We start from the raw sequence: 12,028 nt of genomic DNA on the forward strand, positions 1-12,028 counted from the left end.
CGGTGTTTCCAAAACCATGATCAAGCACTCACAATTTTTTTTTATCATCTTGAGCTAAAGATTGATTACAAAATAAGAGATTATTCTATAACAAATGTGCTGGTTTCCAGCCAATATTCGGGTTTCAAATTTCTAGTTTTAGGAAATTGTCCTTTGTTCAAACTTGCAACAATGGCAAATAAATGTGATGAATTGTCATAAAAGAGTAAAACAGTCTCATAGAAAAGACATTTGGTCAAAAGAAAAGAATGTGGGGGGGACCCCCGAGAGTAATAGGAGCAGAGTTGGTAAATACAATGCTACCTTTAATTAATCACAGCTTACGTTACTGCTACAAAGTTTAAGTTATTTTAAAACTACAAAGGTCCCACAAGTTCTATTTTAAATAAATAATTTTATGGCAATCAACAATCCCACTGCCACTTACTTATTTTATGGAAGTGTGTTTCGAATGGTGATGTGCTGCCACACCATCTTTCTTTTGCTCCCTCCATTTTTCTTCTGATTTCTTAGTCATGGAGTCTGTTTATGCTTCTCTCTTTAATGTCTATCTTTTTGAATCATGGTGGGGGATAGCAATCATACCATGAATATTTTGTATTTATGCAAATTTCAAATCTTTGGCTTTATTTTTCCCTTGTGATGAAAAGTTTGGTGCGAACCAGAAAAAGTTTGGTCTGGAGAGCACAGTGTGTAAGTAAAATTTTGAATTAAATGGTAGGGGAACTTTATTCACCGCTTACAAACTACCAAAAAAAAAAGAAGTTGTACGTACGCTACTATAAAATAGATGTGGATCCTATGTCTATTTATCGTTATGAGGCCATCTCCAACCCAAAACTCTAGTTTAAAGCAACTCCACTTTAAAATAGTGTAGTTTCTGCACCAAATACAATATTCATCTCCAACTCATCTACTTCAAATCTTACTCTAAAAAAGAATATTCTCGAAATATTCTTTTTTATTTTATTTATTTCATTTTTTTATAAGTTATTAAATATATATTTTTTATACTTAAATATTTGATTTTATATTTAATTATTAAAATTATATAATAAATATTATCTAATTATTAAAATAAGATAATAAATTTTATACTATTATTTAAATATATCTAATTATTAAATTAATATAATAATATCATATTATTATATAAAAAATATTTATAATTCTTAATATAAATACTTATAATTAAAAAAAAAAAAGAAAAAAAAATAAAAAACAACTCTGCGCCACATTTGGCGCAGAGCTTCTCTCTGCGTCAAATGTGGCGCAGAGAAGAATGGAGCTGCGCTACTCCATTGGAGAATCCCAAGCAGCAAACGCTATTTTGCTGCTTGGGTTGGAAATGTTACTGAAGATATCAACATATGAAACTGTGACTTAATGGTTAGTGTAGTCTTATGTGAACTACAGCTCTAGGGTAGGTACTTTGGGTTTGGAGTCTGAAGCGTAAAGTGAAGTGCACGGATTTGATATAAATTTTTAAATCCAGTATATATGATGTTATAAATATATAATATTACATAAATTTAATATTTTTGACAAAGATAACAAATACTATAAATAAAAATTCATTAATACATCATATAAATCATCGAATTTTTTTTCATCTTCCTCAACTGTATCATCGTCATAGAGGGAAGATGACATTAAAAGTTTGCATATAAGACATGTTGAACTCGAGTTAATTTTTATTTACTTACAAAATATTAGTCCACTTCTTTAAAGCACATGCTTCTGCGCCTCTCGGATGTCTCACACCTAGGCAGATGCACACACTTTATGCGCGCTTGTTTCAAATGTTGCGTCTGGTTGGGCATGTTGTCTTGGCGCACACTTTTAATAACTATGAGAGTAGCATAGAATATACCAAGCCGCTTAGTGGATCAACAGTATTCACAATCATAGAATGATTCAAAATACCTACAAGATTACTTGTACTCAAAATTCCCACAAAATCCCGCAATCTTGAATATATAAATACAAAAGATTTAGCTCTGCCCTAAATTTATCATCCCCATACCATGTAAATGAACCCTACTAAAACATGGCAACCTCAACCACTATGACGGAGGTATTCTGGAAAGAGAAAGATCAGTCAGATTGTAACCTTGCAATATACTGGTCATAGTATTTAGCAGCTCGTTCCAGATCCCCAAGTTCGGTGTAACAATCAGCTATAGCTCCATAAGCTTCGGTATTTCCAGATTCCTCTCCTTCTCTTTGTGAAATTTCGAGAACCATCAAGTGATATTTGATGGCATCACGGAATTTGCCTTGCCTTTGAAGAGATGCTCCTAGACGTATATTAATTTAATTAGTCACAAAACAAACGAGACATTCAATTACACAGAGTATCGATAGGAATCTTACTTTTAAGGAACCAATATTACTGAGAAGTACAAAAATACGTGCAAAGCATGAGTACCTAAGCCCCTTGCAGCTTTCTTTTCCTCGATAGGATCTTCTAGCTTCTGAGCAAGCTCAAGTGCCGATTTAAACTCGAAAAACGCGTTCTCTAGATCTTGATTGCGAAGAAAATTTTTCCCATTTTTCAGACGAGAAATTAGATCTTGCTTTCTCTCATCAACAATTATTTCATTTTCTGGTATTCTTCCACTAACTGGAACATAACTCAAACTGGGAGCATAAGATTCAATCTTAGCTTGCCTTCTTAAAGCTGCATTGATCTGGCGCAGCTGCTCATTAAGCCGCCTCAATTCTCCTCTCCGCTGCCGTGCAAGTAGTCCTGCATCATGGTGCGTTAACATCAACCAAACCCTTGGTTAAACTAACTAGAACCAAGAATAATAAGCACGAACAAGCATGGTAGAAAATGTTCAGGTTTTCCAAAATTCGAACTGCTCATATGTTGCAAACTAAGAATTCTCTAAACCAGCATTGGTTTCAAATCTTACAAATGAGACAGAATATCATCAACTAGATCCAAGCAGGAAGATCAAAACCTTGCTTTTAAGGAATTCAAAGAGCATCCCTAAAAGTATGAACAAAAAATTAAAAGAAATAAGAATATTAAGAAGAAGAACTACGAAGGAACTTATACATTACCTCCGACAGTGGCACCTATAAGAGCAACAAAAAGCAACAATGGCATATTCATACTGAAAACTGAATTGTTAGCTTCACATGTTTCTGCGAGTGCTTCAAAAGGTTTGGCAAACATTAATCCATTTACAACTAAGAGAGCCGTAGCTGGGAGTCTGGATGGTGAAGTTGCCTGCCAATGAGAGCATAACAAAATGCAAGCTAGATATGACCCATCCTAGATAAAATCGAGATAAAACTAAAGAATCCAAAATAAAGACACAGATTGAGGGAAAATGAAACCAAAATCTACATTCAGATATTGAAGCATGTCTCATAAGGTACAACTATGTTAATAATAATCTGAAAACTTTGATTCGAATAAAAGTCGCAATGTCAAGTCTCTCTCTCTCTTGGTTGGATTGGATAACTAATGGAGAAGAGCATCAGAGAAAGCAGAACAAAAATCGAAACAGGAATGAAAGAAACTACATGCACCAGAAATTATAAAGGTTCTTATTCTGTAATGCATTTGACGCAATGAAACAAACTTGCATTCAGACTTGATAGCCGAATAATGAGTATTTACCGAAAGAGAACTAGTTTAGCACTTGATTCACAATAAAATCTAGGAAACAGCAACAGTGATACTAAATTATGCTTTTTAAATCAGCACAAGTTTTTTTTTTGGATTCTTAAGATTACAGTTTTTATATGCGACCACAGCACTGACAATCACTCATCATCTCCAAGATAAATTATACAAATTATTCAATTTTCTGGATATTCTTTTGAGTCCACAATATAAATTCAGTTCTGGGAGAATATCTCTAGTTATATAATTCAGAGAAGCATTCATGTAAAAACCAACAATCTAGAATGAAATCACATCCTAGTCTACAGGCCAGTATACTTCAAGTCTATTTGGATAATTGGATGGTAATCACCTTCTCCATCCTCATAAAAGTAAAAATCAACTACGCCCTTATATAATCAACAATCTGACAACTCCATGAACACAAAAAATCGAAAGCTAATAAAACTACGCGAGGCCCAAACCAAAACGAATTTCGCAGCAGGCCATGAAGCAAAATGAAACCCGATGGGAAAGACGTTGCAGCTCTTAGATCACTTAACGAACAAAACTTCGACCATTACCAGATTAACCGGAGACGAATAACACAAATTCCACGATTCACCTGAGATTCAATTTTCCGCAAGCCCGTCGACCGAAATTCAACAGGGAAATCTTCATCTCATAAAAAAATTACCTTGGAATCTACAGCGGAGAGCATTTCCTGCAGAGAACCCTTGCATTTACACACATATCTAGCATGACTGGTACAACAAGTGGCAGTGAAACGGGTTGTTGCACAGGTGAAAGAAGAACAGGGAAGGAGAGGTTTCAGCGCTCCAGAAGATGAAGAAAACCTGGAGAAAATTCGAGGGTGATTAGGGCAACAGGCCAGGAGCCCTTCCTTCAGCAACATCATCTTTCGTTATCTTCTGCTTTCTACGCTCTCCCAGCTTTCTGCTCTTACGGCTCAACATCAATGATTATTACTATTATTATATTTGAAATTAATTTCACATTTATGTAATTTTATTTTATTTCTTTTTTAAAAAAATATTTTAGATTATTAAAAAAAACATAAATTATTGTAATTGTAATATATGTATATTATTACAAATCTGTATTTCCAACCCAATTTGGGCTTAAAAAAACTCAATTGGGACAACTGTTTACTAAACAACCCAATGTGGGCTAAAGCTTTTAAGGGCCCATATGCCAGAGAGTTTCCTTATTACTCCGGGATGGGTTTGAATAAATAAACAAGCCCATGGGCTTAGATGGAATAAAGTCAACCCATCTTATCAGGCCCAATTATGAGTCTTGATTTCACTCACCAAATTAATGACTGCGTTGCGTCTCCATCCATAAATGCATTATTGGGTGCTAAAAAAAATTTAATCGTAAAGTCTAACTCTAATTTTGATATGTCAATATGACATTAAATTTTTAATTTTACATTTAAACCCTTCATGATATTTGTTAGTTTTTTTTTTTTTTCGCTAGTGTGACTTTATTAATAATTTTTTGCATATCTTTATTTATTTTCGATTTTTTTCTCCAAGTTATCACTAATTTATCTAAAAGGTCAAATTATCTTAGTAAATCTTATATAATCATTAATCTATAAATATCTCAGTAAATATTTTTTATATCAAATAATACTTAAAATATTTCTCTGTGACGACATAATCTAATAAAAAAATTGATTTATTTTGAATTAGCCTAAAAACTCACATCATGTAAACTCTCAAAATGCGACTATTTGATACTTAATAATATAGTATAGATTACCATCTGAAATATATTGAGTTACTTACCTCTCATACTCTTTGCTCAACCACAGCTTTGGCCAGCTTTATTTTTTATTTTTTTTTTGGGCCACCACAGTATAAGATGGATAATATATAATGAAGTGAGACATCAAAAGAGACAGAAATAATGTCCAAAGTCACTGTTTTAGTATAAAATCTTAGTAATCGAAAGAAAATATCATGTGTTCGGAACATCGCTTTTTTTAAAATTTTAAAAACATTTTTTAAAAAAAAATTCGATGGTAAATTATTTTAAAATTTTAATGTTATATTAATTACGAATGAACAAGTTGATGAAAAATATCGAGATTTAATATTATATCGACACCTGCAATGGATAACAAAACAATACACCTGAGTCTCAAGTTTTGAGACAAGGTTCGTGAATAGTGACAAACTCACTCTACACTAAAAAAGCACACACTAAATCGTCTATTAATTGTGTCTATTTATGTGTCTATTTCGTCCCTAAGTGTTACTTGATATTAGTGCACCGACGCACACGTTACATGCTTGTATAATATTTTTTTTATAATTCATTTGATTTATATTTAAATTAGGAACGAAATATAATTTTAAGAAATAATGAGGGACTACACTGAAATTTTGATATATAAATTTAAAAATAAATTGAAAATTAAAAGAGTAAAAAAAATTACCTAAATAAAATTGAACTTATAAACTAAACCCCAATAAACAATAACTCTATCCATTGATCTATATATAACTTTCATTAAAATTTTAACATTTTATTAATATATATAATTATAAAAACAGACCAGACACCAAAATATATGTATTATATAATTTATATCAGAGAGGGCATATACTATATATTTATTTATTTATTTATATCTGAGATGGCATATACTTTGTCATCCTCCAATTATTCCCCGCCACCTTTCTTGAAGAAGAATATCCAGTTGGACAGATCCATCGCTTCCGTGGCCCATCTTCTCTATCTTCCAACTCCGCAATTGTACGCCACTGATCCAAAAGAATCATAATAGACCCAAGACCCAGGACAAAAGGCTGTCTTTATTTGATTTGAGCACATTTTACACACTAATAGCAACTCATCAAAGCAGCACCTCTCCTTTTGTTTTCCCCTCACAGCTCTCTCATTTAATTTTGAGTCAAACTGTTTCTTGCTCTTGGGCATCAAGAATTAGAAAACCCATTAGTTTAATTGGTTAAAGACTCTATTTTTGCAGCTTGTAGGGTACAAAAAGTGGAAAATTCAAATGACCATTATTACCGAGCAAAGGGAAGATGAGGAGGAGAACCCTCCTCCAATGTTTGAATCTGAGATGATTTCCAAGACTAGGCGTATTGCTCTTTTTGTGGAGCCATCTCCCTTTGCGTGAGTGTTTAATTCTGAGCATTTGCTCCATTTCATTTTGTGCACTTCATGTGTATTTCGTTGGCAAGATTTTGGGATCTTCTTTTTTGGCATTTAATTTCTGGTGGTTGATCCGTCTTTGGTAGGGAATTGAACTGATGATTTTGCGGTCATGTACTTGGTATCGTACAAGTCTAGATGTAGTATCTTGATGCAAATTATAAGATCACAATATCTATTAAATTGGACTAACAAATTTGCTTGTACACGAATTTCAAATTTATGTTTGAATAGATCATAAATCATTGAAGTTGTAGTCTGTAACCAATAGTGTAAAAGTTTCCTTTTATGATTCCTGTTAGAATTGAAAAGCAAAGTTGTTGTCTCTATTGCTCAAGGTATTTGCTGCAAGCTGGCATTGGCATGTGCAAAAAGACCGCCTCATTTTTTGTTGTTTCTTCTCTGTTTTTTGGTTTTTATACCTATCAAACTAGCTTATAACTGTGATTCCATGATACACTATTTGATAGTCCGTGATGAAATATGGCTAGTCATTTTAAATCATGACTTTAAAAGCAATCAATTTTAATTGGTGTGCATCATTTTCACTCATCTAAGACAGGGATTAACATTGTTTGTGTATTGTCCCTTATGTATGTTGTTTTGAAATATTTTAACTTATTCTTTGTATGATTGTATTTCTCTATGTTATATTTGTCCCTAGCTGTTACCTACATTTGCCATTTGCTTCAATCAGCTTAATCAAGATTATTATCTGCTGCTCAATATCTCTTCGAGTTAATCTACTCAAGGACCATCAAATATTCAAGTTATTCAATTTCAGTTTTTGATTTTATTAATTATTCTATTTTGCATTATTCGAGTACCCATGCACTCCTTTTGCATGATTTGTCCTTCTACATTCAGATAAATCTTCATTCGTTGACTTCAAATATTTTGGAATTATACGCAGTTATGTCTCTGGATACAAAAACAGGTTCCAAAATTTTATTAAATATCTACGGGAGATGGGAGACGAGGTAAATTTTCACACTGATAGTTGTTTACACTTGTAAATTAGAGATATTCACGACTGTTTATGTTTTGCTTTATGAGGCTGCACAATAATACTAGGTTTATGCTACATGATTTCATTTGGTGGACAATGATCATTCAAATCATGAAACACAACTTTATTTCCCATTTCATGGTAGAAAACTGTTCCATTTAAAGTTTTTTTCTCTCTTTTTGTGTGTGTGTGTGTGTCTGTGATCCCGATGTGTCCCAATCCTAACCATGAATCAAAGTTCCTTGGTTATGAGTTTAATCATTTTAGTAAATTTTATTAGGAGCCTGATTATATCTATTCTGGACCTCAACATTTAATTTCATATTTTTTTTTGTAGGCCATTTTTTGTGCTAACTTAAACTTTGTTTTAAGTCCGTTTTGAATTGTTAGCATGCACAAACTTGTTTTTTAAAATATCAATAAAAATTGCGAGTTTTCTCTAACTCTTGTTAATTATTCTTCAAGTCTTGTAAACATTCAAATTTCAAACTTATCTCGAGTTATGGCTTTTGTTTTTCAAAGGACTAGTTTCCAAAACAATTCAAATCTTGGTAAAATCTGATCTTTGATTGATAGTTTAGTTGATTCTTGCTTCCATGATTTGAGCTTAGTATCGTGGCAGTTGTCTTTAAGTCGTTAAAAATATTTATACGGGCCTTCAGTAAATTGTTGGGATTTTCGTTTCTTTCTTGGGTTTGATTCCTAAATTCCTTTTTTTTTTCTCACTTGAACCAAAATAATTTATTTCGTTCATGTCTTTGTTATCACAATGACCTCATTTAGAAATATTTCTTAAGAGCGTAACAATTGAAAGCATTAGCATTTTTTTGTATTCCGGTCATTTTATCTCTGAAAGGTAGTCTTTGGATGTGGGATTCAGGTCATGGTTGTAACAACTCACGAAGGAGTGCCACAGGAATTTTATGGAGCACAATTGATTGGTTCAAGAAGGTTAGTGCTGGTATTTTGGTCTAATGTTGAATCAAAGACATTGCACTTCATGTGTTTTTTCTTAACCCGAAAAAATCTTGTAGAAGGACCATGGTTTCAAGTTACAAAATCTGTATCCTTTTGCTTCTGTCAATATGCACTGTCTTGTTCTGATGGAATCGTGGTTTTGAATTCTCTTTACAGCTTCCCTTGTCCCTGTTACCAAAAGGTACCCCTATCACTAGCACTTAGCCCCAGGATAATCTCTGCAGTTGCACAATTCAAGCCTGACATTATACATGCATCGTCACCCGGTATCATGGTATGGTGTATCTAACTAATCTGTGTCCTTATTACTTTTTCTGCTACCACTCACAAAACATGGGAACATAAGTATTAGCTTGGGTTTCTTCATTGACGTATTTGCATCTTTTGTAGGTGTTTGGAGCTCTCTTTATCGCAAAAATGTTAAGTGTACCACTAGTGATGTCGTATCACACTCACGTTCCTCTGTACGTCTGAACTCCCAGTTCACATTTTTTTCCTCAAATAAATCATGTTTGGATATGGTGCTGATGCTATATTGCTATTTTGCAGATACATACCTAGATATACCTTCAGTTGGCTTGTTGAGCCGATGTGGTTAGTTATAAGTATGTCATTTGTAATCATGCTCTTGAATTTGAGTTTTTATTTTTTTAGGATAACACATTGAAGATTGAGTTATCTGTGGACAGAATTTTTGCATAGAGCTGCTGATCTTACCATTGTCCCTTCTACTGCCATTGGAAAGGATTTAGAAGATGCTAAGGTGACAGCAGGTGAAGTTTTATGTCTTGAATCTTGTTGATTAGTCTCCGCTGCAGTTTCAAAACTTCTATAATCTTTATCACCCAATTTCTGCATATGTCCATCTATTTTGGTAATAAAATAGTGTAACTTTCGTGCCAGTGGACCGTTCTTGAAACTGTGTCTTGGTCATTTTGCAAAATTTCAGCTAACAGGATACGGCTCTGGAATAAGGGTGTTGATTCTGAGAGCTTCCATCCCCGGTTCCATTCTCATGAAATGAGAGAACGTTTAAGGTAAGAAACTCTAATCAAATCATCTTGAAATACGATTTCCCTAGTTTTTTTGACAATACCCATTCCAACATCAGCAAGGGAGAGCCGGACAGACCATTGATAGTTCATGTGGGACGACTTGGACTTGAGAAGAGCTTAGATTTTCTCAAAAGGTCTTTTTCATTTATCCAAATGGAGAAACTATATTTGTAGAATGCCATATTGACATAAATATACACTTGAGAGCAATGTTTATCAAGCACTTACTGGTGAGATGGCAAATCCTGAACAGGGTCATGGAAAGACTTCCAGATGCTCGAATAGCTTTTGTTGGAGATGGTCCATACAGGTGACATTTTATTTGGTTCATATTATCTATTAATTGAGGTGCCTGAAAACTTTAGTCTATGTGTAAGGGCGAATAGAAATTTCACAAAAAATGTGCCTGGTAGGTTCTATCACTGCCACCAAATAAACTCGTCTTGCTTTGTTTCTTTTTGGGCAGGGAGGAACTAGAGAAGATGTTTTCCGGCATGCCAGCAGTATTCACTGGTATGTTACAAGGAGAAGAGCTCTCACAGGCATACGCCTGTGGAGATATATTTATCATGCCTTCAGAATCTGAGACACTCGGACAAGTTGTTATGGAGGCAATGTCTTCTGGACTTCCTGTTGTTGCTGCTCGTGCAGGAGGAATCCCAGACATCATCTCTGAAGATCAACAGGGTAAAACTGGCTATCTCTTTAATCCTGGAGATTTAGATGACTGCTTGAGCAAAGTAAAACCTCTTCTGCACGACCAAGAACTTAGAGAAACCATAGGAAAAGCGGCGCGTGCGGAAATGGAGAAATATGATTGGAGGGCAGCGACTCGCAAGATACGTAATGAACAGTATAATGCTGCTATTTGGTTTTGGAGGAAGAAAAGGGCTGAGTTCTTGAGGCCCTTCTTTTGGTTGTTCCGATGTATTTTTCATGTGCAGGAACCTCTCGAAATGTAATGCTGGATTGTTTGTGGGATTTGAAAGATAAGATGTATTTAGTGATTGGCCTGAAGAATTGTCTGTTTTGTTATTAGCCTGTGTATTGATTTATGTGTGAACAGATGAAGTTAAAGTTTGATTGTATATATATATATATATATATATATATATATATATATTTTTTTTTTTTTCCTTTTTTTGCATGTGCCTATGTTTTTCTTATCTTTGTTTTTTCCTTCAGCAGAAAAATGCGTGGCATTGTTTTCCACGGGGGAAAAAAGTTAAAATAGAAATTAATTTATCTATCATGCTTTCAAAAGTACGAGTCTTTTCAAACATGAGTCTGAAGATACATTTCAAGTTTTGTCCTATTTTTTTTCAACGGTGATAGGAAACTTCGGAGCCAACTAAGAAGTGTGTCTCGGGTATATCTTTTTGTTTGGCTAGACATAATAGTCTACATGTTACTCAATCGGGATAATTGCATCATGTGTCAAACTCGATCGAGAAAGTATTGGTAAGAATAACAGGATTTGTGACCATATAACTCTGCACTTTCTGCGTGAAAATATTGAAAAAGGCTACCCGGCACCTGGTCATATGACTCTGTGTTCACCTACTTTATGTTTGGATGATTGTGTGATCGTGTAATTCAACATTTGACAGAATGTAGCGCCATGAATAGGATGGTGAATTGTGAGTTAATTGTAAACTGTTTAATTTTAAAATGGGGAGCCTAAATAACAAGTATATGAGCAAAATGAGTAAATTATGGGCAGACCGGAAGTGAGGTTAATGGATTGAATGATTAAATATTAATTATTATGTCATAAGGAAAGAAATAGATAATTGTAATTAAAATGGAACCTTTTAAGCATTATTACCCAAATACCAACTGCTTAAATATTATTCATACGCTCTTCCACAAACAAATGTTATGTCTATGTTATTATATAATTAAGAGTTAGCATTTAAAGTAATTATTTTAAAAGAGTTCAAAATATGTAATTTCATAATTATCCATCTTATCTTAGTAAAAATCTTCTCAAATCACTCTATATTTTACATAAAAAAATTCTAAACAAACTGTCCTTTTAAACCAAACAATTCTTTTAAATTGATAATAATTTGATGTTAATTATTTAGTATTATTTGATTAAATTAAAAATAATAATAACATATACAACGTGTGTATCTTTACTAGTAA

General features: G+C 33.4%; 2 protein-coding genes across 4 annotated transcripts; one reads left to right on the forward strand and one right to left on the reverse strand.

Annotated features, from left to right (window-relative positions):
- Positions 1–1,870: 1,870 nt before the first annotated feature.
- On the reverse strand, positions 1,871–4,602 carry LOC140818138 (protein FLUORESCENT IN BLUE LIGHT, chloroplastic-like). Of its 3 annotated transcripts, none has more exons than XM_073178009.1 (4): positions 4,320–4,602; positions 3,073–3,241; positions 2,432–2,752; positions 1,871–2,300 (listed from the first exon to the last, which is right to left on the reverse strand). In XM_073178009.1, exons 1-4 carry the CDS (start codon positions 4,539–4,541, stop codon positions 2,098–2,100), a joined length of 915 nt encoding a protein of 304 aa, XP_073034110.1. In that variant the 5' UTR covers positions 4,542–4,602; the 3' UTR covers positions 1,871–2,097. The 3 variants fall into 3 exon arrangements, with proteins under 3 accessions (XP_073034110.1, XP_073034101.1, XP_073034118.1); XM_073178000.1 differs by having other exon boundaries at positions 3,073–3,286; XM_073178017.1 differs by having other exon boundaries at positions 2,162–2,300; positions 2,377–2,752; positions 3,073–3,286.
- Positions 4,603–6,450: 1,848 nt separating this feature from the next.
- LOC140818156 (sulfoquinovosyl transferase SQD2-like) lies at positions 6,451–10,993 on the forward strand. Its single transcript, XM_073178030.1, has 11 exons — positions 6,451–6,796; positions 7,749–7,815; positions 8,725–8,795; positions 8,979–9,096; positions 9,213–9,286; positions 9,372–9,427; positions 9,512–9,595; positions 9,772–9,859; positions 9,934–10,011; positions 10,131–10,187; positions 10,344–10,993. The coding sequence occupies exons 1-11, from the start codon at positions 6,678–6,680 to the stop codon at positions 10,837–10,839; spliced, it is 1,308 nt and encodes a 435-aa protein (XP_073034131.1). The 5' UTR covers positions 6,451–6,677; the 3' UTR covers positions 10,840–10,993.
- The last annotated feature ends 1,035 nt before the right edge of the window (positions 10,994–12,028 follow it).

The sequence above is a fragment of the Primulina eburnea genome, chromosome 2 (genome assembly GCF_022965805.1).
Source record: "Primulina eburnea isolate SZY01 chromosome 2, ASM2296580v1, whole genome shotgun sequence".
Classification (NCBI taxonomy): domain Eukaryota; kingdom Viridiplantae; phylum Streptophyta; class Magnoliopsida; order Lamiales; family Gesneriaceae; genus Primulina; species Primulina eburnea.

Excerpts from the sequence above, each read along its gene's own strand:
- LOC140818138 (XM_073178000.1), bottom strand. The coding sequence starts at position 4,541 with ATGATGTTGCTGAAGGAAGGGCTCCTGGCCTGTTGCCCTAATCACCCT. Across the intron at positions 3,287-4,319 it reads TCTCCGCTGTAGATTCCAAG|GATGGGTCATATCTAGCTTG; the intron begins GTAATTTTTTTA and ends GATTTTATCTAG. Across the intron at positions 2,753-3,072 it reads TATAGGTGCCACTGTCGGAG|GACTACTTGCACGGCAGCGG; the intron begins GTAATGTATAAG and ends ACCATGATGCAG.
- LOC140818156 (XM_073178030.1), top strand. The coding sequence starts at position 6,678 with ATGACCATTATTACCGAGCAAAGGGAAGATGAGGAGGAGAACCCTCCT. Across the intron at positions 7,816-8,724 it reads TACGGGAGATGGGAGACGAG|GTCATGGTTGTAACAACTCA; the intron begins GTAAATTTTCAC and ends TGTGGGATTCAG. Across the intron at positions 9,596-9,771 it reads AGATGCTAAGGTGACAGCAG|CTAACAGGATACGGCTCTGG; the intron begins GTGAAGTTTTAT and ends GCAAAATTTCAG.